We start from the raw sequence: 24,736 nt of genomic DNA, 5'->3' as shown, positions 1-24,736 counted from the left end.
AGGATATGTAGGATAACAGAATCTTGAAGTTAGATGGAACCTCAGAGGTCACTTTGTCCAACCTGTACCTGAACAGGAACCTCTTCTATAACATCTTCAACAAATTTTCACCTAATCTCTACTTAGAGTCCATTAGGTATGGGAAATCATTGCCTTCCTTAGAAGCCCATTTTTCAGCTGCACACATCTAAGTGTTAGGAAACTTTCCTTCTATGGAGTAGAAACCAATGTATGCCTCTTTCACCACTGTTATTCATTTTTCCTCTGGGATCAATGATTCTTCCACATGATAGCCCTTTCCATACTTCACAGAATTACAGAATCAAAGAATTTGAGAGATGGAAGGGACCTCATTAATCATCTAATCTAACTCACAAAAGAGAGTTATGTTCCCTAATGCCACAATTCCCCTCACTTCCCACCCTGGTGCTAACTTCTCCAGGTTGAACATCTCCAGTTCCTTCAAGTGATCACCATATGGCATAATTTCCAGTTCTTCTGGACATACTCTAGCTTGTCAGGCCCCTTCCTATGATATGATTATGAGATCTGATGAGGATAGAATACAACAGGGCTATAACCTCCCTTGTTCTTCAATTATTTCAATGTAAGATTATATTATAAGGTGGTGTATTGTAGTTGATAGAGAGCCAGACTTGGAGTCAGGAAAACCTGTGTTTAAATCTTGCTTCTGTCTTATACTGTTTGTGTGACCACAGGCAAGTAACTTCTCAGTTTCTTAAGCAATTCTCTAAGAAAGTCTTTTCTATACTTTTGACTAGCCACATCTCTCACCTTATATGGTTGATTGTTTGAGCCTAAGTGTAGGACTTTACATTTATCTCTATTTAATTCTAATCTTACATTTGGCTCATTATTGCACTTTGTCAAGATCCTTTATGATCTCAATTTTGCCATTTGCTATGTTAGTTATTTTTTTAGCTTCCTGTCATCCAAAACTTTAATAAAATACATTGCCCATGTCTTCATCCTAGTCACTGATAACAATGTTGATCAGGTAAGGGCCAAAGATAGATCTTTGGAGTATTCTATTAAATAAGTGACAAATAAGGATGACTAAATAAATGAAACATAGTTTTGAGAAAAGAAGTGTAAATATAATATTCATTGACAGTGGATGGATATCTGCTCTATTCCTTTGCCTGATAGCAGCCCATCCCTTAATTCTCTGAGGTAGATAGTGTGTCTAATTTACCTTCAAAGAGCTCTAGAAATAATCTTATATTCCCAACATAAGATTTTCTTCTGGCATTACCCTCAGGAACTTTTCCTCTTGGCTCTCAGAAAGATTTTTAGTATAAGATCCCTCTACGATTCCCCTCATACTGCAAATAACCAGAGAGGTGATGATAATCTGACAACCTATGGAACTCATCCAAAGAGGGAGCACAATTACCAAGTGATATAAGATCAGAACTTACATTACGATAAACAAAAACTCTCAGTTTCTTGCCACCCAGAGTGTCCAGGGTCTGTCCATGGTACAGATACTTGGAGGACAGCTGGTCTTTAACAATATGATTCAGAAGCAAATTCTTCATATTGGCATCTACATAAGGGACACCATCTGTAAGAGAATATTAAAGTTCAGTGAGGTATTTTTCTACAATTAACAAAAAAGATTTGGAAAGTGAATATAGTAAAAGCACCTGAAACTCAATGAAATTTAAAAATTCTATAGACACTGTCTTCCTCTTGAGTGCAGGAGAGTCAGACCCTGAAGTTCAAACTTTCACTAAGCTCTGGAATCTATCTTGGAAGATATCCAGAGAATGGCTGGTGTTGGAGTGTTAAGTTTTGAATAGGAGGTTTGCAAAGCACTCAAAGGTTGAAAATTTTCTGGCTCCTTCCCCCAATGGCACGGTTCACATAAGGCATGAAAATGATTAACTTTACATTTTGGGGTGTTTGTGGTCCAGACCTGTGATGTCTTTGGTTTTGGAAATGCCCAGTATGGAAATTTCCTCCTCCATTGTAGATCAGAAACAATCTATAGCATATTCTTGGAGTGTTGTCTGGAGTACTGAGAGATTAAAAAACTTGTATGGAGTCAGATATACCAGTATATGTTAGAGGCAGGATTTGAACCTACCTCTTCCTGACTCCAAGGTTAGTCTTTTATCCATTATACCATAAATTGCATCTATTACTCAGTGTCACATTTGTCAAATGTTCTCATAAATAAAAAGACAAGAAAATAATCTTTGCCTAGAAGACATACACTCTATTTTTTAAGGAAACGATCCTGTCACCTTTTCCTCCTCATACATTTTTTGCCAGTTAAAACATAAGAAAATCTCAAGTTCACCCTGAATTTGTGTTCCCCCTTTCTGTGGTATTAAAATGCGACCTATTTAGTGAGACTCAAATTCCATGGGTATTGTGCTCATTATTTCAAATGGAGAATTAGGGGTGGGGGTATAGTAGTAGAGAGAGGGTCTTTACTCCCAGGTAAGCTGTCATGCCTCTTTTTGTGTTAACTTTACCTTTGAATACAGAATTCAGAGGGGCAAGAAGGGTCAAGCGTTCTGTTCCAGAGAGATGAGAACCAAGGCCAGCTTGTTTATAGAGGTCAATAGACGTTGAAACATCAGACTCAGCAGCCAATTCAAACAGAGTCTTAGCTAGAAGAGAAAGCAAAAGTTGGTTTGAAAATTTTAAATGCTGTTTTTATTTGTTGTTCATCCACTTTAAGGCATGACACACACCAACAAGAATGTCATATTGGGAAGTAACCATCTCCTATAAACACCATCAGTGCAGAGAAGGGCCAGAGAATTAGCATAACGATGTCTTGGAAAAAATAGCTCTAGAGTATATGGATATTGCCAAGCTTTACCTGAGTCTGGTATCAGTAGCTCATCCACATAATGGATCACTCCATTGGTCGCCAAGTTGTCCTTGTTTGAAATTATGGCCTTCCCATCAATAGTGAGGACATCGCCATTACAGCCCACCTCCAGGGTGTTGCCCCCTAGAGTCTCCATGGACAGTCCTGCAATGATCGCTTCAGCACACATGGCCGATTTCAGGATGTGGTTGTTTAACAGGTCTGAGGAATAAGCAGGACATAGCTCAAAGCAAGAACTGAAATCATCACAAATCTATATTATTGGGAGAGCAATGTGGTAAAAACCTGGGAAGATGGAGAATGAGCCTAGGCAATTGTCATCCCTGGTGCTGAGGGATAGTGCCATCTGCATTGGGCACTGCTGTATCCATAATGGGAGTGGCTAATGAGGGGGCATAGCTGATTATGGCTCAAAAGTTCACATGATTTAGACCCTGAAGAAAGAATTTTTCTCAATCCTCTCATTTTGGAGATGAGGAAACTGAAATCAATGGGAGTGAAATGACTTCCAACCTAGAACCAGTGAATAATTACGCTACCAGGAAAGAAGAGAAGGATTAGTGTATGGATAATTTGGTTTTGGGAGGAGACCATGCTTGGAGGTAAAACGACATAGCATTTGATAAGAATCAAAAGAATGAGAGTGTTAGAGAAATGAATAGAGAGGTTAGAAGGTATGAGAGAATCTGAGGTGTCTGGTCCCAGGTCTCCTTCCCTTATGTTATCTTTGTGGTATATTGTAGTAGCAACTTAGATTTGAAGATCCTTCCCACCCATTAATAGGCCATGTGACCTGCTTATGTCATAGGAAGCCTAAGTCACATGTGGTGGGAGAAGCTTCCTAAGAGGAAAAGGAAGTTATGTCACATGAAATGGGGAGAGGGGGAGAGAGAGAGAGAGAGAGAGAGAGAGAGAGAGAGAGAGAGAGAGAGAGAGAGAGAGAGCAGTAGTTATGGATGCCAATGGCTGCTAATGGCTGCCATCATGATAGTTAGAGCTGAACAGGCTGATTTAGCCGTACTGTGAGTTTGTTTTTGGGAAGACCCCAGCAGTGGGTCAGAGAGGCTTTTGGGATGGTGAGGCTCCATGTTGTGATATTGTGTTTTGGGTTCCTTGCTGTTATGATAAAGTGGGCTGACTGGCTGTGGGAGCTGAACATTTGGTTATGGGATATGGTTCTCTGGTGTCTGAATAAATGTTATACTTCTTCTACCTTCTTTATGGAGAGTCTCTCATACTTTGCTATACAGAACTACATTGATGTGTTTATTGCCTTACTGATACATATAAAGGGGTAATCACAGGTGTTGGTGTTGATGTTGGTTTGACTTAGTACTTTATGAGGTACTAATACTGCCCCCCCACCACTACCACACACACAATGTGCTCCATTATGAGAATCCAGTAATGGTGAAGCTATGGAATCAGATCCAGTCTAACATTTGCAGTATGAATAGTCACACTGAGCTTTCTTCTTTGTATCCCCAGTGCCTGGCACATAATAAGGGCTTAATAAATGCTTTGTTGGGTTTCTTGATTGATTCCTGACTGGTTCTGCCTCCTCTTAAATGTAAAGCATAACTTTGGGTTCCTGTGGAGTTGCAAATTTCCTCTTACTACAGAATACAGGAATAGAAACATGATAATCATCAGTAGGGGGAAGTTGTAATGCACTGTGGAGTCATTTGGTTCTTAAAAGAGCTGTTTGTGCCTCCAAAAGAACAGGGAAGAGTTTTTCTACTGTTCGATGTTTCATTTCCAGGGACCAAAGGGCATGTAAATGCTTGCTGAATATAGCATTTGCTAGCAAATAGTGGAGCCCAGCCCTATTATAGGATGGGTTTTGGTTGTCCAGACTCCCAGACTCTAAATCTAATGCTTATCACAGTGCTGCTTTGGCCTTTCTCCAGGGCAAGTCTGAATGCTTTAAGGCTGACTCAATTGCCAGAGGGACAAGGACTCAACCACATCCAAAGCTGAATAGGGCTGAAAGCACTAAGGTATGCTGGAAAGAGCATTGAACTTGAAATTAGAAAACATTCTATCATTTACTATTTTGTCTGACCAAGGGTGAATGGCATGCCCTGTCTGGACCTCAGTCTCCTCCTCTGTAACATGAGGGGAGAGCACAAGAAGATTTTTAAGGTACCTTCTAGCTCTAATCGTCTGTGATTGTATGGCTCCCAGGTGGCTTATTAGTAGCAAGTCTGCTCCCAGGTTCTCCTGGTTCCTTTTACACCTTCTTTGGAGGTATGAGAAAGATTCAGGAGGGAAACAACTGAGTTGACCTGAAGTTAGCAAGGTCTCTGTTGCCTCTCTTGCCAGTTCTAATGATAAACTCTCTGCTCAGCCCTTCATGGACACAGGGAACCACATCTGATCCTTGGCAGCTTTACGGCTCAAGTTACCTCAGGGAGAATGAACCGAGTCCATTATGATTTGAAACTCTTCTTCCTAAATACAGACTCATTTGCCTGCTTTGACTGCTCTGGATCTTGACTAGATTCCTTTAGGGGAGGGAGCAAAATGTAGTGTAAAGGACACTGAATTTGGAGTCACAGTCCCTGAGTTCAAATTCCCACACTGCTACTCATTCCTAGGTATAAGATCTGTATGGGGTATGTCAGGTGGACTCAGGTACACACTGTCGCTAAAAGATTAGATATTTACTATCTCACTTTTAAGGTTTGTGTTTTTAAGTAAAGTTCGTGAAAAAAAATTTAGTTAAGTTTTAGTTTCTTTAGTTTGACAAATAAATTTCAAGTCTTTGTTATTGAGTTGAAGCTTCAGTAAACATTTGCCTAAAAAAATTAGCAAAAATTCCCTGCATGTGCACGCTAAGGATATGTGCTATATATGCCTATGTACTTATCAACTGTGTGAACCGGGATAAGTTACTTAATCTACGTCGTTCTCGGTTTCTTTATCTGTCAAATGAGGTCATGCTAGATAACCTCCAAAGTCTTATCTATGATCCTTTATTTACTATGCTTTTATGCATCCATTTCTAAGTCTAGTTGTGCTTCATATCTCACAAGGTTAACATGAGGATCATATGAGATAATGTTTATAAAATAATTTATAAACCATAAAGTGCTATATAAATGATTTAATTTCAAAAGATCCATGGTCTTAATGGGAAGGGTCATGACTTCCATAAGTGGGAACCCCTCTACTCCTTAGGAGATATTCTTACATATTGTAACTACTTAGGAGCCAAAACTTCTGGTGATGAGCCCTTTCTGAGCTTACTAACTAGAGTGACTTTGGACAGACACAGTCTGTTGGGCTTGTGCTGGAAGGAAGCCTTATAACTCGAAAGGACTGCCGGAGCTTGTGCCCAGGTATCATCCACACAAACAGACGAGGACTTTCAACATAAGACTACTACTACTACTACTAATACTACTACTACTACTATTGCTGCTACTATTACTACTTCTACTACTACTATTACTACTACTACTATTACTACTGCTACTACTATTACTACTGCTACTACTACTTCTACTATTACTACTACTACTAGTACTGCTACTATTACTACTTCTATTACTACTACTACTTCTACTACTACTATTACTACTACTACTATTACTACTGCTACTACTATTACTACTGCTACTACTACTTCTACTATCACTACTACTACTAGTACTGCTACTATTACTACTTCTACTATTACTACTACTACTTCTACTACTACTATTACTACTACTACTATTACTACTGCTACTACTATTACTACTACTACTATTACTCTACTATTACTACTACTACTTCTACTATTACTACTACTACTTCTACTACTACTACTACTACTTCTACTACTACTATTACTACTACTACTATTACTACTGCTACTACTATTACTACTGCTACTACTACTACTACTACTACTATTACCATTATTATCAACAATAATGATGAGGATAATAACTGCGATTACTGAAACGCTGCCTTCAGACTTAGCTACTAACTTTGGTGCCAGACCTTCCTTTCCTGCACACTTGAGGAGGGGAGCACTCACCTTTCAGTGCTTCAGGGTCACCCAGAATACGGTTCAGGGTTTCCGGATCGATCTTCTTAAATGCTTCATTGGTTGGGGCTAAGAAAGTGAACTGACCATCACTTTCTAGCAGAGTGTTAAGGCCTGAAGCAGCCACCGCAGCCTAAAAAAACGGGAATGAGACCTCCATTTAGGGAATTCATCTTTCCTAAGTGCCTATGCATACAATGTGCCAAGAATATACTACAACCATGAAGACTTAAAAAATTTCTGCCTTTGAGCTACCTGTATCCTACATGGAAAGGGGCTCTTCTGGGCTTTGTATAAGAGTCATTTTCTCCAGGCAGAAAAATTAGAGAATATGCAGATGGCTTTAGACTGACCTGTCTTCAAAGGGTGTAAAATTTTAATGAAACCCCAAATCAAAAGGCAAGTAAACTGTATCTCTGCCTACTAAGAGGCTTAAAGAGCCCCTGCTGCTAAATAATTAGATTAGCTTCTGGTACACATGTATTCCATTTTTGTGATCCTAGTATTTTATGTCCTTTGTTTCTTTTTATTTCCTAGAGGCATGGTGATACAGTGAAAGGAACACTGGATTTGCTGTAGGAAAGCCTGGGTTCAAATCTCAACTCCATCACCTAAATACTTATTTGTTGTTGGACAAATCTGACCTTGGACTAAAAGGTCCAAGTTTTAACCTCTACATTTTATGAAGTACTAAATCAGAACAACTCTAGGATATCACCAAACTCATAAGATTGGTTAAGATGACAGCAAAGAAGAATAACAAATGCTGGAGGTGATGTGGGAAAATAGGGTACACTGCTGGAGCTATGAACTAGTCCAACCATTCTGAAGAACAACTTGTAACTATGCCGAAAGGCTATAAAATTATAAAACTATTAAAAAAACCGATAAAACTATAAAACTGTTTGACCTGGAAATACCACTACTAGACCTAAGCCCCAAAGGGATCAAAGGAATAGGACCCATATGTACAAAAAATATTTATAGTGGCTCTTTTTGTGGTGTCAAAGAATTAGAAACTGAGGGGATGCCCATCAATTGGGGAATGGCTAAGCAAATTATGGGAAATGATTGCGATAGAATATTATCGTGCCATAAGAAATGATGAATAAGATCATTTCAGACAAAATACTTGGTAAGACATATAAACTGATAGCAAGTGAAGCAAGCAGAACCAGGGGACCAATGTTCATAATAATAGCAATATTGTAAAGATAATGAACTGTTAAAGACTTAGCTACTTTGATCACACAATGATACACCACAACTCAAAAAGGACTCATGATAAAAAAATGATATACACCTCCAGTAAGAGATCTGGTGAACTCTGGAGAAGAGTCTGAATTATATTTATTTCCTTTATTTTTCTCATTGTAGTTGTGGGTTTTTGGCCTGGAACGTGGCTAATTCAGAAATATATCTTGCATGACTTTAGATGTTTGATGGGCATCATATTTCTTGCTTTCTCAATGGATGAGAGAGAAAGTGGAGAAAGAAAATTTGGAACTGAAAACTAATTAATTAAGAACCCCAAATCCTATGATCTATTATTGTAAAATACTGCCTTAGGAGGAGCCCTGTGGGAATGCAGAAGCAAAGAAACTACAAAATTCCATAGTAAAAAGAAACAGCATGGCATTGTAAAAAGAGTGTTGGATTTATAGACAAAGGACCTGTGTTCAAATCCAAGCTTGGCACATGCTATGTGACCTTAGAGGCATCACTTAATCTATCTGGGCTTTAGTTTCCTCATCTATAAAATGCAGTGGTTCTATTAGATGGACCCTAAGGTCTCTTTCAGGCTCTCAGTCTATGACACTATTCCCCTTCAGAGCTCAGCTAGTCTATGGAAGAGCTATACCCATGTAAGCCTAGACAAGAGTTTTTCAGTTTAGACTTGGAAGTCTCCAGGGAAGCAGACACCATAGCCTACCAATTCTGATGTCTCATGGATATTGTGGTCAGGAAGTTTTCCTCTCAAAGAGTTATGAAATAGCTTACAAAACAATTTCATTTCCTCTTGTTCATTTACTCCAATGGAGAGGAGAACAACTGCTCCTACCGACGTAGAAAGACAAATGTCCAGTAAGACCAGTGAGAGAGGAAATTGCTTTCCTGTAGCCACACAGAGAGACAGGATCTAAGCCAATAATTAAACCCGTGACTCCTGAATCTCAGTCTTTGCCATCACCACTGACATAGGTTACCATGAAAAATGAATATGGCTCAATGCAGTGGGCCCAAAGTTTCCAGAAATCAATTCTTGACAGACCACTTGTTCTAGTCCAGCCAGCATCTACAAGAGAGAGATTCCTACCTCTGGAGCCAGAGACACAATCAGTAATTTTTGCATGAGGCAAGTGACACTGGGGAGGCTTTAGGAAAGGGGCATTAGTACTGGGAAGGGCCTGAGCTGGAGCACGGCTGCATGGGAGAAGGCTGACTATTTTAGTTAGTTATTTTTGCTAAGCATGTGTTAAGCTCAGTAGTTTCCACACTGCTGAAGGCCTACAAGTGAGCACCCTCTAAATTTCAGCACCCTAGAGCAAAGCCCCAACCAACCCCCCTTAACTCCTGTCTATAACTAATGTTTTCCTGTATTTTAACAGTGGTGGATAGTAGCTAGCCTAGCATTCAATAATAAATAGTGAAATAAAAGACAGCATGGTATAATGAGGATAAAGAGCATTGGACTTAGAATCAGATATCCTTGGTTCAAATCCTAATCTTCACTTATTAGATTTATAATTTAGAATGGCATGGACCCTGATTCTCAGTTTCTTTATCTGTAAAATAAGGATAATGATATTTGTACTACTTATCTCATGGCATTATTAGGAGGAAAGTGTTTTGTAAACTTTACCATACAAATTTGATTTACTGTTACCACTTATGATAGATGTAGAATTATGTAATTAATTATATTTATAATTCCCAAGTAGCAAGTAAAGAATACAATATAAATTTCTTTAACCAAAGTGTGTCCAGTGTTTCATTTTCTCAAGGGCCTGGACAGACTCTAAAGGGCCATACAAGATCCCCGCCCTTCCATATGTTGCGTGTTTCAATCAGAAGTCCAGATGTGACCTAGTTTATAATAATAATAATAACAAACAAGTGAGCTCCCCTTCGGTATCCAAGAAAATCCCTCTATTTCTGCTAGTGAAGCCAATAAGATTAGAAAGTTTTGTAACTAAGAAGGAGAGACCCAGGAGTGAACTCACTGGAATAAATAGTACTCTTTTAGTGTATAAACTCCAAATGATTGATACTGTAATTAATTAATTTCATAATATGTATTTCAAAGAAGTTTATTCCAAGTCTTCCAGTTAATTAAGAATTTTTTTTTCCTGATCACTCAAATATTGCATTTCTAAAGCCAGCTCTATCAGAACAAGTAGAATTTATCCAATCAAAGGGCTCACCCGAAGGGTTTCAAATGTATCTTCAATCTCAATGAACTGTTGGATGCTGTTGGTAGTGGTGGAAATGACTTTGTCTATGAGGTGGACCACACCATTGGTAGCATGGTGGTCTGCTTTCAACAGCCGAGCACAATTGACAGTAACAATCTGCAAGAGGAGGAAATACAGAATAAGAGCTGAAACAGAGTGGAAACAAAATCTTTATATGAAATGAGCTGAGTTTCATTTAATCAGACTGCTAATTGTCCTTTATTAGCAGGATTCCCTCACATGCTACAACCTTCCAACTGAACTCCAGATGGAACCTATTGCTATCTACTCAAATGTCCCATTCTGTGAGTCACTTCAGCAGGGGCTGAGTTTCTGTGGACCACACCGAATCATTTTTTTCTCCTGTGACCCCTAAATAAAAACTACTAATTTTGTCAGTTTTTCCTGGTCAAATAATGATGACTATTTTCTATGTTTTGTGGGGTTTTTTAACCTCACGTAGTTTAAAATAATTTTGACTAGACCTGTGATTGGAGTGGTATATTGTGATCCTGGTGAAGAACATAACAATAAAGCCTGGATCTGGGATTTTTTTGATAGAATGTTCCTAGTAAATGACTTCCTTGACTAGTACTGGTTGGCACATTCTGTGCAACCTAGAGAGTTGGCAAGTTGCCTAAAACATTAAGAGGTCAAGTGACTTGTCCAAGGTCATACAAAGTAAGTGTAAAGGACAGAACTTGAATCACCCTCGTCTTCCTGTCTCTGAGGCTAGCTCTTTCTCTCCACTGTACCATATAGCCTCTCATATGGGAGAAAAACTACTCAGAAAACAAGTCGTGCTGAAGATGGTGGGCTTTTACTGATAAAGAGCAATAGTGTATAAATAAATAACACCCCTGCTCTGAAAAACAGCATGCCATAATAAGAGGATAGAGGGTTAGCCTTAGAGTCCGGAAGACCTGGATTCAAAACTTGCCTCTGAAAACATACCAGCTGTGTGACCCTGGACAAATGATTTAATTCCTCAATTCCTTAGGGAAATTTCTAAGACGTGCAGCTACAGACAAATTAGTGATCTGTACCAGTGGAAGGAATCGCTACATAGGGAGTTTGACATACTGATGAAATCATAGATCTGGACAAAAATACATACTTACCCCATTGGGGTAATGATGGATATGGATGTCTGAGTTCTGGTACATAGAGGTGAGCGTTGTTCCGTGTTTCAGCTCATCAGTCAGGACTCGTCTGTCTATCATGTGGTATCGAAGTGCATTGAGTAGTTCAACGTTAACATTGCTGACCAAGGAATCCAGAACTTCCTGGAAGAAAGGAAGGGGAGAAGGAAAAACGTTTGTGGATCTGTGGTGACAGTCCCTTGTGTAGAATCTGATACTAAGTGAAGCTGACTACAATTTTTAGATGCAATATAACTTTCTAAATAGGTCATAGTCTATGGAAACAACAGGTAAAAAGATGTTTAAATGCAGCTTTCACCAGGGTTCAGTAAGGGAAAAAGAAGAAAGTTTCCTGATGTGCTAACACTTGTTTATCTGTGGATTCTGTGACACAATCCATTATACATTGACTCTTACAGAAACATGAATGTCTCTGACAAAAGAAGCAAGAATAGCTCAGAAGTAAATTATCATTTTCTTACAGCAGGCAAATCAGCCCAGGCCTCGTTGCTGGGAGCAAAGATCGTGAAACTTCCTGGGCCTTCCATCTCAGGTCTCAGTTTCTCGGTCCTGTCGGTGTAGAGTTGAGTGGTGGTAGATCCAACAATACCCAAAGTCTCATAAATGTTGGAGAGAGGCAATGCTGCAAAGATCAAGGGGTATATTTAAAAGAGGCGACATTGGTGGCCTATAACAGATATGTCAAACTCAACCCACAAAACTGACAAACCAGATAAAAATGTAATTGGTAAATGTTTAACAAAAATCAATTAAGATAATGTTAATTTGTGACTTCCAAAGTCAATATATCATCTGTAGGAATTTCTATTTGAATATGCACCACTGTCTCCTTCTCTGATGAAGGAGATTCAATGTTCGATTTGTTATCAGGGTAGCGAAACCTGAGGGCTTAAAACTCCTCTGAAACACAAGTGCTCAACATATTTCTAGGAGGTTCATTGTGTATTGAAGTCATCTCAATTATTTTCCTCAAAATCCTGAAGTAGAAAGGGTAATAAAATATAAGAAAGTCTTGCTGGTTTGAATTTAACTATTTCAGAATGTGTTAATTAAAAGAAGAATAGTGCTGAACAAACTTTTTCTTCATAGCCAATTGCAAGTTAACTGTGCAGGTAAGACCGCTGGAAACGTTTTCATGAACTTAGAAGCATCTATCACATGCCCTCCAACAGCAGTGTGTGAATTACAAATCATATCATTCTTATTGAGACAACTATTAAACGGTTCCAACAAGGATCTCTGCTAGAGAATAATTTGAATGAATGAACTTCAGAATCCTCATTTGAACTGAATTATACTTTATTTCCTTTTCTTTGGAGGGGAGGAGGCAAGGCAATTGGGGTTAAGTGACTTGCCCAAGGTCACATGGCTAGTAAGTGTGTCAAGTGTCTGAGGCAAGATTCGAACTCAGGTCCTCCTGACCCCAAGGCTGGTGCTCTATTCACTGTGCCCCCCCCCCCCCAGCTGCCCCTTATACTTTATTTCTTTAGAAGCATTCTATAACTCTAACAGGTATTTTTTTCCCCAGAGGACATGGATTCATGTGTCAGGCACTATGATAAAGCTATATGCATTTTTAGTAGATAGTAAAACTGAATTCTAGTGGTGAAATGATCTTCTCAAGGTCAGTCTTCTCCTAGTCCCTGCTATCACTTAAGCCAGTAATGCTATGCCCTATCTATGAATAACATTTTTCCACCCTTCCATGGCCACGGTACCAACTGTTATGGCATATTTTTCAGGATCTCATATTTTATAGTTTCTGGAGAAGGTGGAAAACGTGTCAAAGAAAAAGAAATCCATTCAAGGCTAATGTAGTCTGTGGGGGTAGGGAAGATGCTAAAATAGAAGAGGTACCAAATAAAGGACTCAGGGAAAATTCAACTGTGGCCGTACAATTTGTTTACTGTGAATGTCATCATTTTCATGTCTCTTTTATATAAAGTCTCTAAGCTCGATCTCCGCAGAAAAAGCTATTTCTCTACATGGCTCTAACATGATAAGTGTAAAGAAGTACTTCTCATCACAAAGACAATTTTGGAGATTCGGGTTGGCTTTGATTGTACCATCCAAATTAGAAATAAAAAAGCCCATTAGTAGGATCCTACAGGTCCTCTCAATTTCATTTGCTTTCCTGCAGGGATTTTCTACCATGTATTTCCATCCGAATCAGGAATGAGATGGGCCATTAGGCAGACACTGCTGCTATGTGCAGCTTGGAATTGCTCTCAACCCTCTTCAACAATCAAGATTAATAAGAGGCAGTGAGTTCATCCCGCCTAAGCTTACCCAAGAACATCTTCAAAATTAGACTCATTAAGGAAAAAAAATCTATCTCCCTGGTGTCAGGAACAACAACATGAAAAGAAAGATGAGGATGACATTGCCTTTAGATTCTATTAGACTTTATTTTACACTCACCATACTAGCATGACTCTCAGAAATGTTAGAAGAATATTAATGCTTCAGAATTCCAGCCATTCATAATCTGAGAGTGTCACGGAACCCTATAGACCCTCCCCTTTTACCACCTTCCTTTATCCCAACCCCTTTTAGCTTTCCTATCCTGCTTTGTCAGTAATTTAGGGAATGGTTTACCAGCAGGGCAGCCTTTTTCTCCTGGGACTTTCTCGTATCCAGGGCAACATTCATAGCTGATGATTCTAGAATGAGAAAGAAAAATAGTGCTTTAGCATAGATTTTTCAAAAACCTTTTCAAATGCCCTCATTTTTATCACAATCCACCAAAAGGTAATCTCCATATTTAAATTAAAAAATCAGCAAAATAGGAAAACTTGTTCTGATATTTCTTCAGAAGTTAATTCAACTCAATTTGATACATATTTACCAAGTGCCTACTATTCATTCACTCATTTGTTCAACACTTATTTGTTTAAAAAACCATTGCTGTAAGGATAGCCCACATGTGTGTATAACACATTTTATATATATGACCTCATTTAAATATCGCAACCCTGTGAGATGAGTGATATTATTATCATTCCCACTTGTAGGCCTCCAAGAAGTTAATTAACCTGCCTAAGGTCACACATCTGATTGTCTTCCTGATTATAAGTGCCGCTTGCTTCCTTTTCCTATGTGTTAGGTATTAAGGCAAACCTGAAGACCTGGTTCCTGTTCTTCAAACAGCTGACATTCTGGCAAGAGTGGATAAGGATGGAGCTTAAATAATTGTGATACAAAGTAACATGTGGTATTTTAAGACAGGGAAAAACAAGAGGGAAGGAAGGGAGATCAGGGAAGACTTCATGGCAAAGACGACATTTGATATGAATAGCACTTTGACAGACGGATGGGGGTGGTGTTCTAAGAATAAGGAACAGCAAAAACAAAAACTCAAGATCCAGAGATTCGTGATATGTTAAGTTGTCCAGTTTTGTGGGAGCACACGGGGGTGGGGGATGGAGTGGAATAGTGGGAGATAAGACCAAAAGGATAGGATCAGGGGTCTTAGGCCAAAGCTGGAAGGATTCTGATCCAAGTATCTCACTTTATAGAGGAGTCAGCTCTCTGGAGAGATTTCACAAGGTCATATAGGTAGTATATTACAAAGCCAATATTCAAGCCTAGATCTTCTGATGCAAAATCCAGCATTTTGCTACACCTTATGGCCTACAGTGGAAACCAATCATAGATAACCGGAAATGCCAGGTTAGGGACTTTGGACTTTATTCTGAAGACAATGAAGATATACTGGAGTGTCTTGGTCTTAAAGCAGCATGCCATAACAGGAATATCATGAGTCTGGCAAGGAAGAAACCAAGTTTTGGTTTTGTTGCTGACTCAGTATGGGACTTAGAACAAATTACTTCCCTTTTCTAGGGCTCAGTTTTCTTTTCCAAATGAGAAGTTTGAAGTAGATCTCAGTGGGCACTTCTAGTCCTGACTCAGAATGTGAAGTAGGCCAGTCTATAAGAAATATTCAAGACCTAAATATTAATGAGCTTTTGAGATTCAATTTTAAAACTTCTTTTTTATTTTATTTAAGTCATCAAGGTGATAAAAATAAAAAAAAACACTCATGAAAGTGTTGCAATCTGCAATACTTTCACTGACAAAAACATGGATGCACTGGCATATTTGAGATTTTTTTAAGGAACCTAATGTCTTGTTAAAAGAAAACTTTCCATTTCAATTCAAATACTGTTGAATGATATAAAAATGCAAAATTAGGAAATTAGGAAGGTTCAAAACGCTCTTTCCTAACTTATGCCAATCCGTTATGAACACTTCACCATCAAGAATCATTTGCTCCCTGCAATACAGAATGAGCATGAACTTAATTGCACCGAATTCAACAACACTCACAAGAGAATTCTCAGTAGCTCTGTTATTGTATCATGAAAAGAGAGATATATAAAAATAGGGCTTGGCATATCAAAACATATTAATCACTGATCAATATTTCCCCCAAAGTGCTAAAGTTGAGAAGAAATCAGGGCTGGAAGGTACCTGAAGAGGTGATTAATCCAGTGGTGGGCAGCCCAGAATTGTTAGAGTTCATCATGTACATGGGTACCCCATGCACCACTGTGTAGAATCCATTCAAGTCCATTCAGAGTTTTCTTTCCACTGAGTTCAGTCTTTTAGCTTTATCCTATGAAAGTGCTAGAATGTATGTGACTTAGTTGTCCCAACAAAATTTTCCAAGACTCTCAGAGGATGAAATAGTTACTTTCTCTGGTCAAAAAAAAGTTTGCTGGGGAAGGGAAGAATCAATACAGGAAGGGCGGATTGAAAAGAAGGCAGAAAGGAGAGTGGAGACAGGATAGTGGAGTAGCAGGAAGAAGTACAGAGAGCTTCCTCCCAAAAGATTCCATCAAACAGATTTATAAAAAGCACCAGACTGAATCCTGATGGGGAAATCCAGAAAGTCATAGTGAGTCATTTTTTTCTAGCCTGGGTCAGCATAGGGAGGTAGACAAAGAGGTCTGCAGACGTTACAGACAAAGTCTGGCCAAGAAATGTGTCACAAGGGAGCTCAAACAGGGAGACACTATGCACTAGGGCAAGAAGAGGTCCTAGATCCATTCTGGGACACCCCCAGAACCCTACCAGGGTACCCTGAGATCAATACCAGGCCACCACAGTGGAAACAGGGGTCAATTGGCAACTCTCTTGATACTATCCTTTTCTGGGAATTAGGTCAGACTGAGGCAGGTATATGACATTCTGGGGTAAGAAGCTGTCTCTGGCCCTAGATGGTACACTGAAAGGAGCAAGCTCAGAAGCAAGCCACAGCAATGTGGCTCAGATTCCAAGAGCAAGGAGGGTAGGGGTGGGTGGCGGAGGGGATAGAATGGTTCTCAGTTCCAGTTTTTAGCCAAATCGAAACCTGCAGTGGCATAGCCAAGGCAGGAATCCCAGAACAAAAGACAGCCTGTAGTTCTGTCATTCTGAACCAGCAGTTTTCTAACTGATTGACAGTGGCTGAGCCCAGCAACAGTCTACTGTTGCTTAGATCCCAAACCCGGGTCAAGAACTTACAAAAACTCAGACCACAGGGAAGTGATCAGACTTGCCCAGGAGCAGCTCATTTTGGGAGCCCTAAAAGGTTGCAGATTCCCAATCTGAGCCGTCCCTGAGCTCTCGGAACAAAACAAAACTCAATATATGCCCAAGAAAACAGCAACAAGACCAGCCCAGACCTTTATTCCAGAAAGCACAGAGCATGGTTGTAACATCAAGCCTGGAAGTAAGCTGGAAGAATAAGCAAACAAACAAACAAAAATCCCACCTTAAAAAAGTTATTATGTTCAAGACACAAACCCTGAAGAAGAGAATGATTCCAAAATGACTATAAACAAAAGCTCAAAGAAAATAGGGCTCAGGCATAAATTCATTTAGAATTCCTGGGAGAGATAAAGCAAGGGTTTAAAAATAGTTAAAACTATTTTTTGCTAGTAAAATAAGAGTGCTAGTAGAAAAAAAATGGAAAAGAAATGAGAGCTATGGAAGAAAGAATTAGAAAAGGAATTAAGTATCTTGATACAAAAAAGCACAAAGTCTTCCCCAAACAGCAAATTCCTTGAAAACTAAAACGGACCAAATAGAAGCCAATGACTCTATGAGACAAAAAGAAATGTTAAAACAAAGTCAAAAGACTGAAACAAAAATAGAAGAAAATATAAAATATCTCATTGCAAAGGCAACTAATGTGGAAAACAGATCTAGGGGAAAATTTTTAAGAACCATCGGCCTACCTGAATGCTATGAAAAATTAAGAGCATAGGCATTATATTTTAAGAAATCTTAAAAGAAAATTGCCCAGATCTCTTAGAACTAGAAAGAAAAGTAGAAATAGAGAGAATCCAAAGGTTATCTCTGGAAAAAGAGTAAGATAGATATACTAGGATGAGTGGAAAAGTGGCACTACATAGAAAAAAAATTCATGATGATGAAATCATTATATAGTAAAATTATGTAATAAGAGCATAGTAAAATTCTCCAATTGATAAATGTCTAAGGATATGAACAGGCACTTTTCAGGGGAGGAAACCCAGGCTATCTTTAGCCATGTGAAAAAAAATGATCCAAATCACTATAAATTAGAGAAATTCAAATCAAAGCAGTTCTGAGACTCTACCTCACAGAAAAGAAAAGGGTAAATTTTGCAGAGGCTATAGAAAAATAGGCACATTAAACGAGTACAACCTTTTTCTAGAAAGCTATTTGTAACTATACAAAAAAGTTACTAAACAATGAAGGCCCTTTGACTCATATATATCTCTGCTAAATCCATATCCCAGAAAGATCAAAGAAATAGGGAAAATCCCTATAAGTACAAAAATATTTGTATTTTTCTTTTTATGGTGACAAAACTGGAAACTAAAGCAACGTTCATCAATTTAAGAAATGGCTGAATAAGTTGTGTTATGTGCATGTGATGGGATAATATTGTGGAAAGAGACAATTCAAAAACATGTGGGAAGCCTTATATAGATTGATGCAGAATGATTAACAGAAACAGAAAAACCAATTTATGTTATAACATTGATATTGTAAAAATAAGCCATTTTTAAAATGTCTATAAACTGTTGAAGAACAAAATGTGCAGAGCCAGGGGAATAATTTACTCAATAAGAACACTGTAAAGAAAAACAACTTTGAAAGCTGTAAGAACTATGATCAATACAATGACAATGTGTGATTCTACAGGACTGATGATGAAACATACTATTCACCTCCTGTCAGAGAGGTGATCCATTTAGGATTGAAAATGGGATGTACTTTTGCATAAGTTGCTGGGATAATTTGTTTTGCTTGACCATGTATATTTAATTTTTTTTCATTTTTATTGGGATGGGAGAGTAAATACATTTCTATTAATTAAAAAGAACAATATGGAGAGATGAGAAAATACTACATATGTGGAATGTTGCATTGCTTTCAAATGAGGACTAGCTTTACTTAATTGTTTTACTTAGTTACAAGAGATGGCTCATAGAGTGGGGGTAATCTGTAAATATAATGTAAAAACCAAAATGTAATGATAAAACTTAGAAAAAGAGGTAAGAAGGGGACTCGGCCTACTTTAACAGAAGCTTTTAAACAAGGCTCAATGCTCACACCATGCTACTTACTAATCCAATCCTACCTTCCAAATCCAAATGAAACAAACATAAGTGAGATGTTATGGTAGTTATTGGAAATTCAAAGACAAAATGAAGAATGGAGGAGGTAACATCCTATTGGAAAGATACAACACGTAAATGAATAAGCATATACATGATTTGAGGAGGGAGAAAATTCTAATATCTAAGGAGATTAACCAAGGCTCCCCAGTCACAAATGTACTCATCAGAAACTAAGGATATTAAGTTAAGAAAGCTAGGATGTTAAAAGAGAATATATTCCAGGCATGTAGAATAGCCCGGACAAAGGAAAGCCAACTATAGGAAACAATGAACAGCCTCATTTGGCTGGAACATGGAATAGATGAAGAAAAGTCAGATGAAAAAGGCTGGAAATGTAGTTCTTAAGCAGGGAAATGTCTCCAGTAGTGCAGTGGGCGGAGTATTGGAATTCGAGTCAGGAACTCCTAAGGTTGAATACGACCTCAGGCATTCATTAGTCATATTAACCTGGGCTTCAGTTTCCTCACCTATAAAATGGGAACAGGAATACCATCTATCTGGCACAGTTGTTACAAAGATCAAATTTGGTAATATACATATGATGCTTTGTAAACCTTAAAAGTGCTATATAAACACTAGCTATTATTATCGCTTTAGGAATACCATTTTGGCAGCTTCATGGAGGATGGGCACAAACTGGGGGTCTCTTCAGAACTGTTTGTCCCCAGAGCAGCCTGCTGGGACTCAGTTGTTTGTGGATGATGAGAGAGATTATCCTTTTTTTTGGGAAAAGGACAAATTCAGAAGAACTAACTGTGCTCAGTCCTTTCTGGGACTGAATGTCTATATATTGCTAATGGCTATGATCACCCAACTTCCTGTGAGGGGTCCCCTGAAAATGGCTCCTCCTGGTTTTAAAGGTGTCATATTTATGTGAATTATTTGGCTTTGAATGCCTTTTTGGAAAGGACTATCTAGCTCAACCACCCATCTTCATTCTATGATTGTACATGGACATAATTAGCCATTGAGGGATGAGCATGAAGGACCTCAGAAGTGAAAGAATGAATACCAAACCAGATCCCTAGAATATTAGGATTGTCTAACAAATTATCCTGAAAAACTGTTTCAGTTTTGTTCGTTTCAGTTTGAAAGACCAAAAACAATTTTGCCATGAGAATTTTGTGAATTCAGTGGTAACACAGATGGCCAACAACCTTTTGCATCATGGGGCAGTCAGGCCTTCCATAGTGGGATAGAATCAGGACCCACCGGTGGCTGTACAAGTGTGCCCAGTCTACAAAAACACTCTGTTCTAGCATAGGGAAGAAGAGATCAGGCCATAGTAGTAGCAGTTAACTTTCCTTAGCACAAGAGATATCAGTTGACCCTGGCATATCAGGCAGAGGGCACAGATGTGGGCTCCAGTGGCAATAGTAGATTCTGGATCCAGTGGCAGCAGACAGTGGACAGTGGATTGATTCCAAGCAGTAGTAACAGCCCAGTTACAGGGGAGTGGGCACTGGCACGTGCAGTCACACAAGTCAGTTTAATCATTATAGTCCATTGTTTAATGAAATGTAGAATTGATAGTCATTCCCCACATTACCACTACCATTATAGAGGTCTTCCCCAGGGAGGCTTTACAGTTGAGCTTCATTGCAATAAGAGAGAAAAGAAAGCGTCTAACTAGCCGCTCCAAACCTCTCCTAGGGCAAAGATTTTGTCATGTGGCTCTGAAGACCGGGGAAACTTTGGCTGCAGGCCAGCAAACCCTGAAGGGATGGTAGTATGGAGCAGGCTTCTTAAACTTGTCCTACTCCAGCCCTCTTTTCACCTTTTGGCAGCATTCTTTGGTGTTGCATGGCCTGAGGGCATGTGCAGTGCAAAGTGTGCCTGTTTTGTGTTCACCAAGGCTACAATGAAGTTGCAGGATGCAACATGGGCAAGGCCTGCCAGAAACACCTCGGATCCATTACACGTTGATTTTTAATTAATTTTGGTTGTTGCCCATTCAGAAGCCTTTTACTGTTGCCAAATTTTTCATGACTCCTGTGGGGTCCCAACGCACAATTTAAGAAGCGCTGGTATAGAACAGAGTAATTCTCCCTGACCTATGACGAGGATCAGTGACTTTGCAGGAAATGCCATCATCTTTCTTGTAACCCTGATGTTCCTAGTGCTGCTCCTGCTTATGGTCAGTTTTTTTTTAACATTGAGAGATACACTGTGAACTACAAGGAATTGGCATCACCCACCACATGGACCTGATCATCTACACCAAGGCTTCTTTTTCTCCACTCACAACCCCTTTTTGTGTTTTGGCAGAGTTCCTTGGTGTCGCATGGCCCGAGGGCACATGCAGTACAAAGTGTGCATGCTTTGTGTTCAGAACCAGGCTGCAGTGAAGTTGTGGGATGCAACACCAGCAAGCACTGCCAGAAACACCTTGAATTCATTATGTGTTCGATTTTTAATTAAGTTTTGATTGTTGTGCATTCAGAAACCTTTTACTGTTGCCAAATTTTTCAGGACCCCATATGGGGTCACGACCCACAGTTTAAGAAATGCTGGTTTAGACCTGGTACTTGGTCCTTCCTGAGACTCTCTCAGATACGGTTACTTCTTCAGAGAACTGTTGCATTTTTTGTTTTGTTTTTATTTTAGTTTTTCTCTTCCTCCTTTAGTGATGCCATTATAAGACTTCTTGAATATCAGAGGTCAGAGGTCTCACCTTTCTTCCCATAGAAGTTAGGCAAGTTTTTCCTTAAACGATATTGTGACAATTTCTCAAGACTTGGTTGGCTCAGGGGACTAAGTTTTCAGATCAGGGCTGTCCAAAATGTAGCTGCCCGCTGCATGTGGCCTGCAGTGCTATTTATGCGGCCAACCAACAGGCATAGAAATTTACATAAATGCTTTAGTAAAGGAAGTCTAGCTACCACAGAGCTCTCACTAAAATGGCAAATCAAAATATGTTGTCTATTGTTTCAATAAAAACCTAAGGTTGGACAGCCCTGTTTTCAGATTATTGACATCACCTCCTCCTCATTTGAGTTCAACGCAGCCGCTTGGAGCTCTAGGAACACTTGAAGGCTTGGCTGATTGGTAACGTCACTTGGCAGAATCAGGTGTCAATATTTATCCTTATCTAATTTCCTCCTGCTGCATTAATTGTTGAATGCCTTACAAATGTCTCATTTTGTTTGAATATAGAAATTTAAACTATTAGAGTTTAGTGAGTCAGGCCCAGTCCCATGTTTTACAGATGAGGAAACTGGAATCTATAGAAGTTAAGCAGCTGGCCTAGGGTCACATGGGTAGGAAATAGAAAAGGTAAGATTTGAACTTAGGGCCTGTAACTCTAAGTTCAGCTCTTTCCCAACTCTTCCAAATAGCTCTGAAAACATCTGTGCTTGGTAGTATAATAGTCAATCAAAGAATACAAGTATTATGTCACAGTGAAGAATAGATAGCATAAATTTGTCATGTACCTAGCAGGCCCAGTTGTATGACTTCTAGTAACCGTTAGGGATTCATATGTAGGAGTGGAGAAAGAAATGCCTAGGGGAGGCAGGATTGGAGTTTGGTTAAGTATGAATAGTGACAGACCTGAGAGTACAGGATGGTGCCAAGTAAAACTATCTATAGGACCAAGATAGGGTTGAGTAAGAGTAAGGCCAGATTGGGAGCTATGATGGCAATGAACAATAGATCTAGAAGGAAAGAGGCCTAGGGAAAGATGGAAGAATAGGAGTTTGTGGCCAGAGAGAGGCATTTATTACCTCTGTATCATGGAGCTAGTCACAATGGACATGAAGGGTTACACATCCCTGTGTGGAACTATGGTAGAGGGAAAGTACAGGTCATAGGAGATTAAATAACATGGAGGGTGGGGTGTTTGAAAGAATATCAACCAATATACTGAAGTCTCCAAGTAGAATGGCAGTTAGTGAAGTGGAAGAAAGAGCCAGGTGCTGAACTCATTGAGAAAGGAAGAAAGACCAGTTAGACAGTGACTCTCAAGACCAGAATAGGCTGATGCCCAAGAGGAGTAAACATGCCCACTCCAAGGAAGAGAGGCTTCTGACTGAGGACAGTAGTGGGAAGAATTGGAAGTGGTAGAGGGGTGAAGAATACGCTGTCTCCTGCTAACCCAATACATTAGAGGGCTTGAAAAATGTATCCAGTCATAGAGAAGATGGTCAGGGATGAAATGCCAGAGCAAGAGGTGTGACAGGAAGGGAAGTTTGTTAACAATAGAATGGAGGGCTCCTAAAGGCACAAAAGGTGTAGTCAATATAGGTGATACAGAAGACTTTTCACTTAAACTTTACTACAAAACAAGAATGAAAACAAACAGCAACAGGAACACCTTCTTTCTTGAAACAACTTATTGACTAAGTATCATTTAGACCCTTAGATGAATTTAGGCATCATTACCAAAAACTAATTTTTAAGGCTTATAGTATTGGCTCTATAAAAATAATCATAATAATTATGTGAGAGGCCTCAAAGCCAAGAAGATCTGGGTTAAAGTCTTTGACACAGACAGAGGTGTTAGACATATGGCGCACACAGGCCTACAGCACTCCTAAGTGTAGCATAGCAAGATTAAAATGTGATTGGTAAATATTTAAGAAAATAAAATATAACAGAACGTGGATGTTACATTTGAAAACTAAGCTAATATGTGGCATGCACTGATCCTTATCTATGTATTAGTGGCCCCTATTTCTATTTGAGTTTAACCTCACTGGTCTACACAACTCTCTAAGATTACATGTTGCAGAGAAGATGCTAGCCTACATTGGTAAATGGAGTTTCCTCAGCCTGGAGTTCCCTATACTAATGAAAACACAGGCATGTTCCTTTCCTTATTGTTGCTTTTGTTGATATCATTTGCCTTGTCTATCATGAAGTGGTCAGCTTGCTGGGGAAGAGCCTCTCCATATTTGGCTAAATATTTGAGTATTATCGTGCTTCCTAATCTCTTACTAGGTCCTACAATATTGTTATTACTAATCAAAGTCTAGCTCAGAGATGAAGTGCAACTTGTGGGTAAGGGGGAAGATAAATACATAATTAAGATGGGGTCAAGTGATATATGAGAACAGAGAGTGTTTTCAAGTTTTCTTCCCATCTCCTCTTACATCTTCTTTTATACTTTAATCAGATTAAGTAGGAAGCATGATGTTTTCTTTCATAAATTAAGTTCCCATGAAACTAAACGAAAAGAAGAAAAAATCCAGCCTCTCCTCCATGTGCTAGCCCTTCTATGATCACTGTCAATGCCTGGGGATAAGCTGAACTCCATGAGGGGAAGGGATAGGGGTAGAGAGTGATCTGAGCAAACATATTCTCTTTCAGGGTTTCCAAGTGAAATCTTAAAACAAACCCAGATTGATTAACTAGATATAAGCAATTCGTTTCCTATATTCCAGCTTACTTTTACCTTTGGCTGTAAAGGGCCCCTAGCATTAGAAAAGCAACCCAATTTGAACCCCTTTTTCACTGCTAAAAGATTTTCTATTCACCAAGGACTGGGACCACAGAATAAACTTGCCCAGTACTATAAAGTCAAGCACATAGATTTAATTCAGATGAAT

At 39.0% G+C, this 24,736-nt stretch overlaps 1 protein-coding gene across 1 annotated transcript in view; it reads right to left on the bottom strand.

Moving 5' to 3' along the window:
• Positions 1 to 24,736, bottom strand: part of TGFBI (transforming growth factor beta induced) — a 61,949-nt gene that overhangs the window by 20,644 nt on the left and 16,569 nt on the right. Inside the window, exons 3-10 of the mRNA XM_036751571.1 lie at positions 14,128 to 14,192; positions 11,991 to 12,151; positions 11,488 to 11,652; positions 10,337 to 10,483; positions 6,903 to 7,044; positions 2,861 to 3,073; positions 2,508 to 2,645; positions 1,443 to 1,588 (exon numbers count right to left, since the gene is read on the bottom strand). Of these exons, the coding sequence (XP_036607466.1) occupies positions 1,443 to 1,588; positions 2,508 to 2,645; positions 2,861 to 3,073; positions 6,903 to 7,044; positions 10,337 to 10,483; positions 11,488 to 11,652; positions 11,991 to 12,151; positions 14,128 to 14,192 (1,177 nt within the window). The remainder of the gene's footprint in view (positions 1 to 1,442; positions 1,589 to 2,507; positions 2,646 to 2,860; positions 3,074 to 6,902; positions 7,045 to 10,336; positions 10,484 to 11,487; positions 11,653 to 11,990; positions 12,152 to 14,127; positions 14,193 to 24,736) is intronic.

This window comes from Trichosurus vulpecula, chromosome 3 (assembly GCF_011100635.1).
Source record: "Trichosurus vulpecula isolate mTriVul1 chromosome 3, mTriVul1.pri, whole genome shotgun sequence".
NCBI classification, from domain to species: Eukaryota; Metazoa; Chordata; class Mammalia; order Diprotodontia; family Phalangeridae; genus Trichosurus; species Trichosurus vulpecula.
Note: the sequence above shows the minus strand (reverse complement) of the source record. Positions and strands in the feature narration are given on the sequence as shown.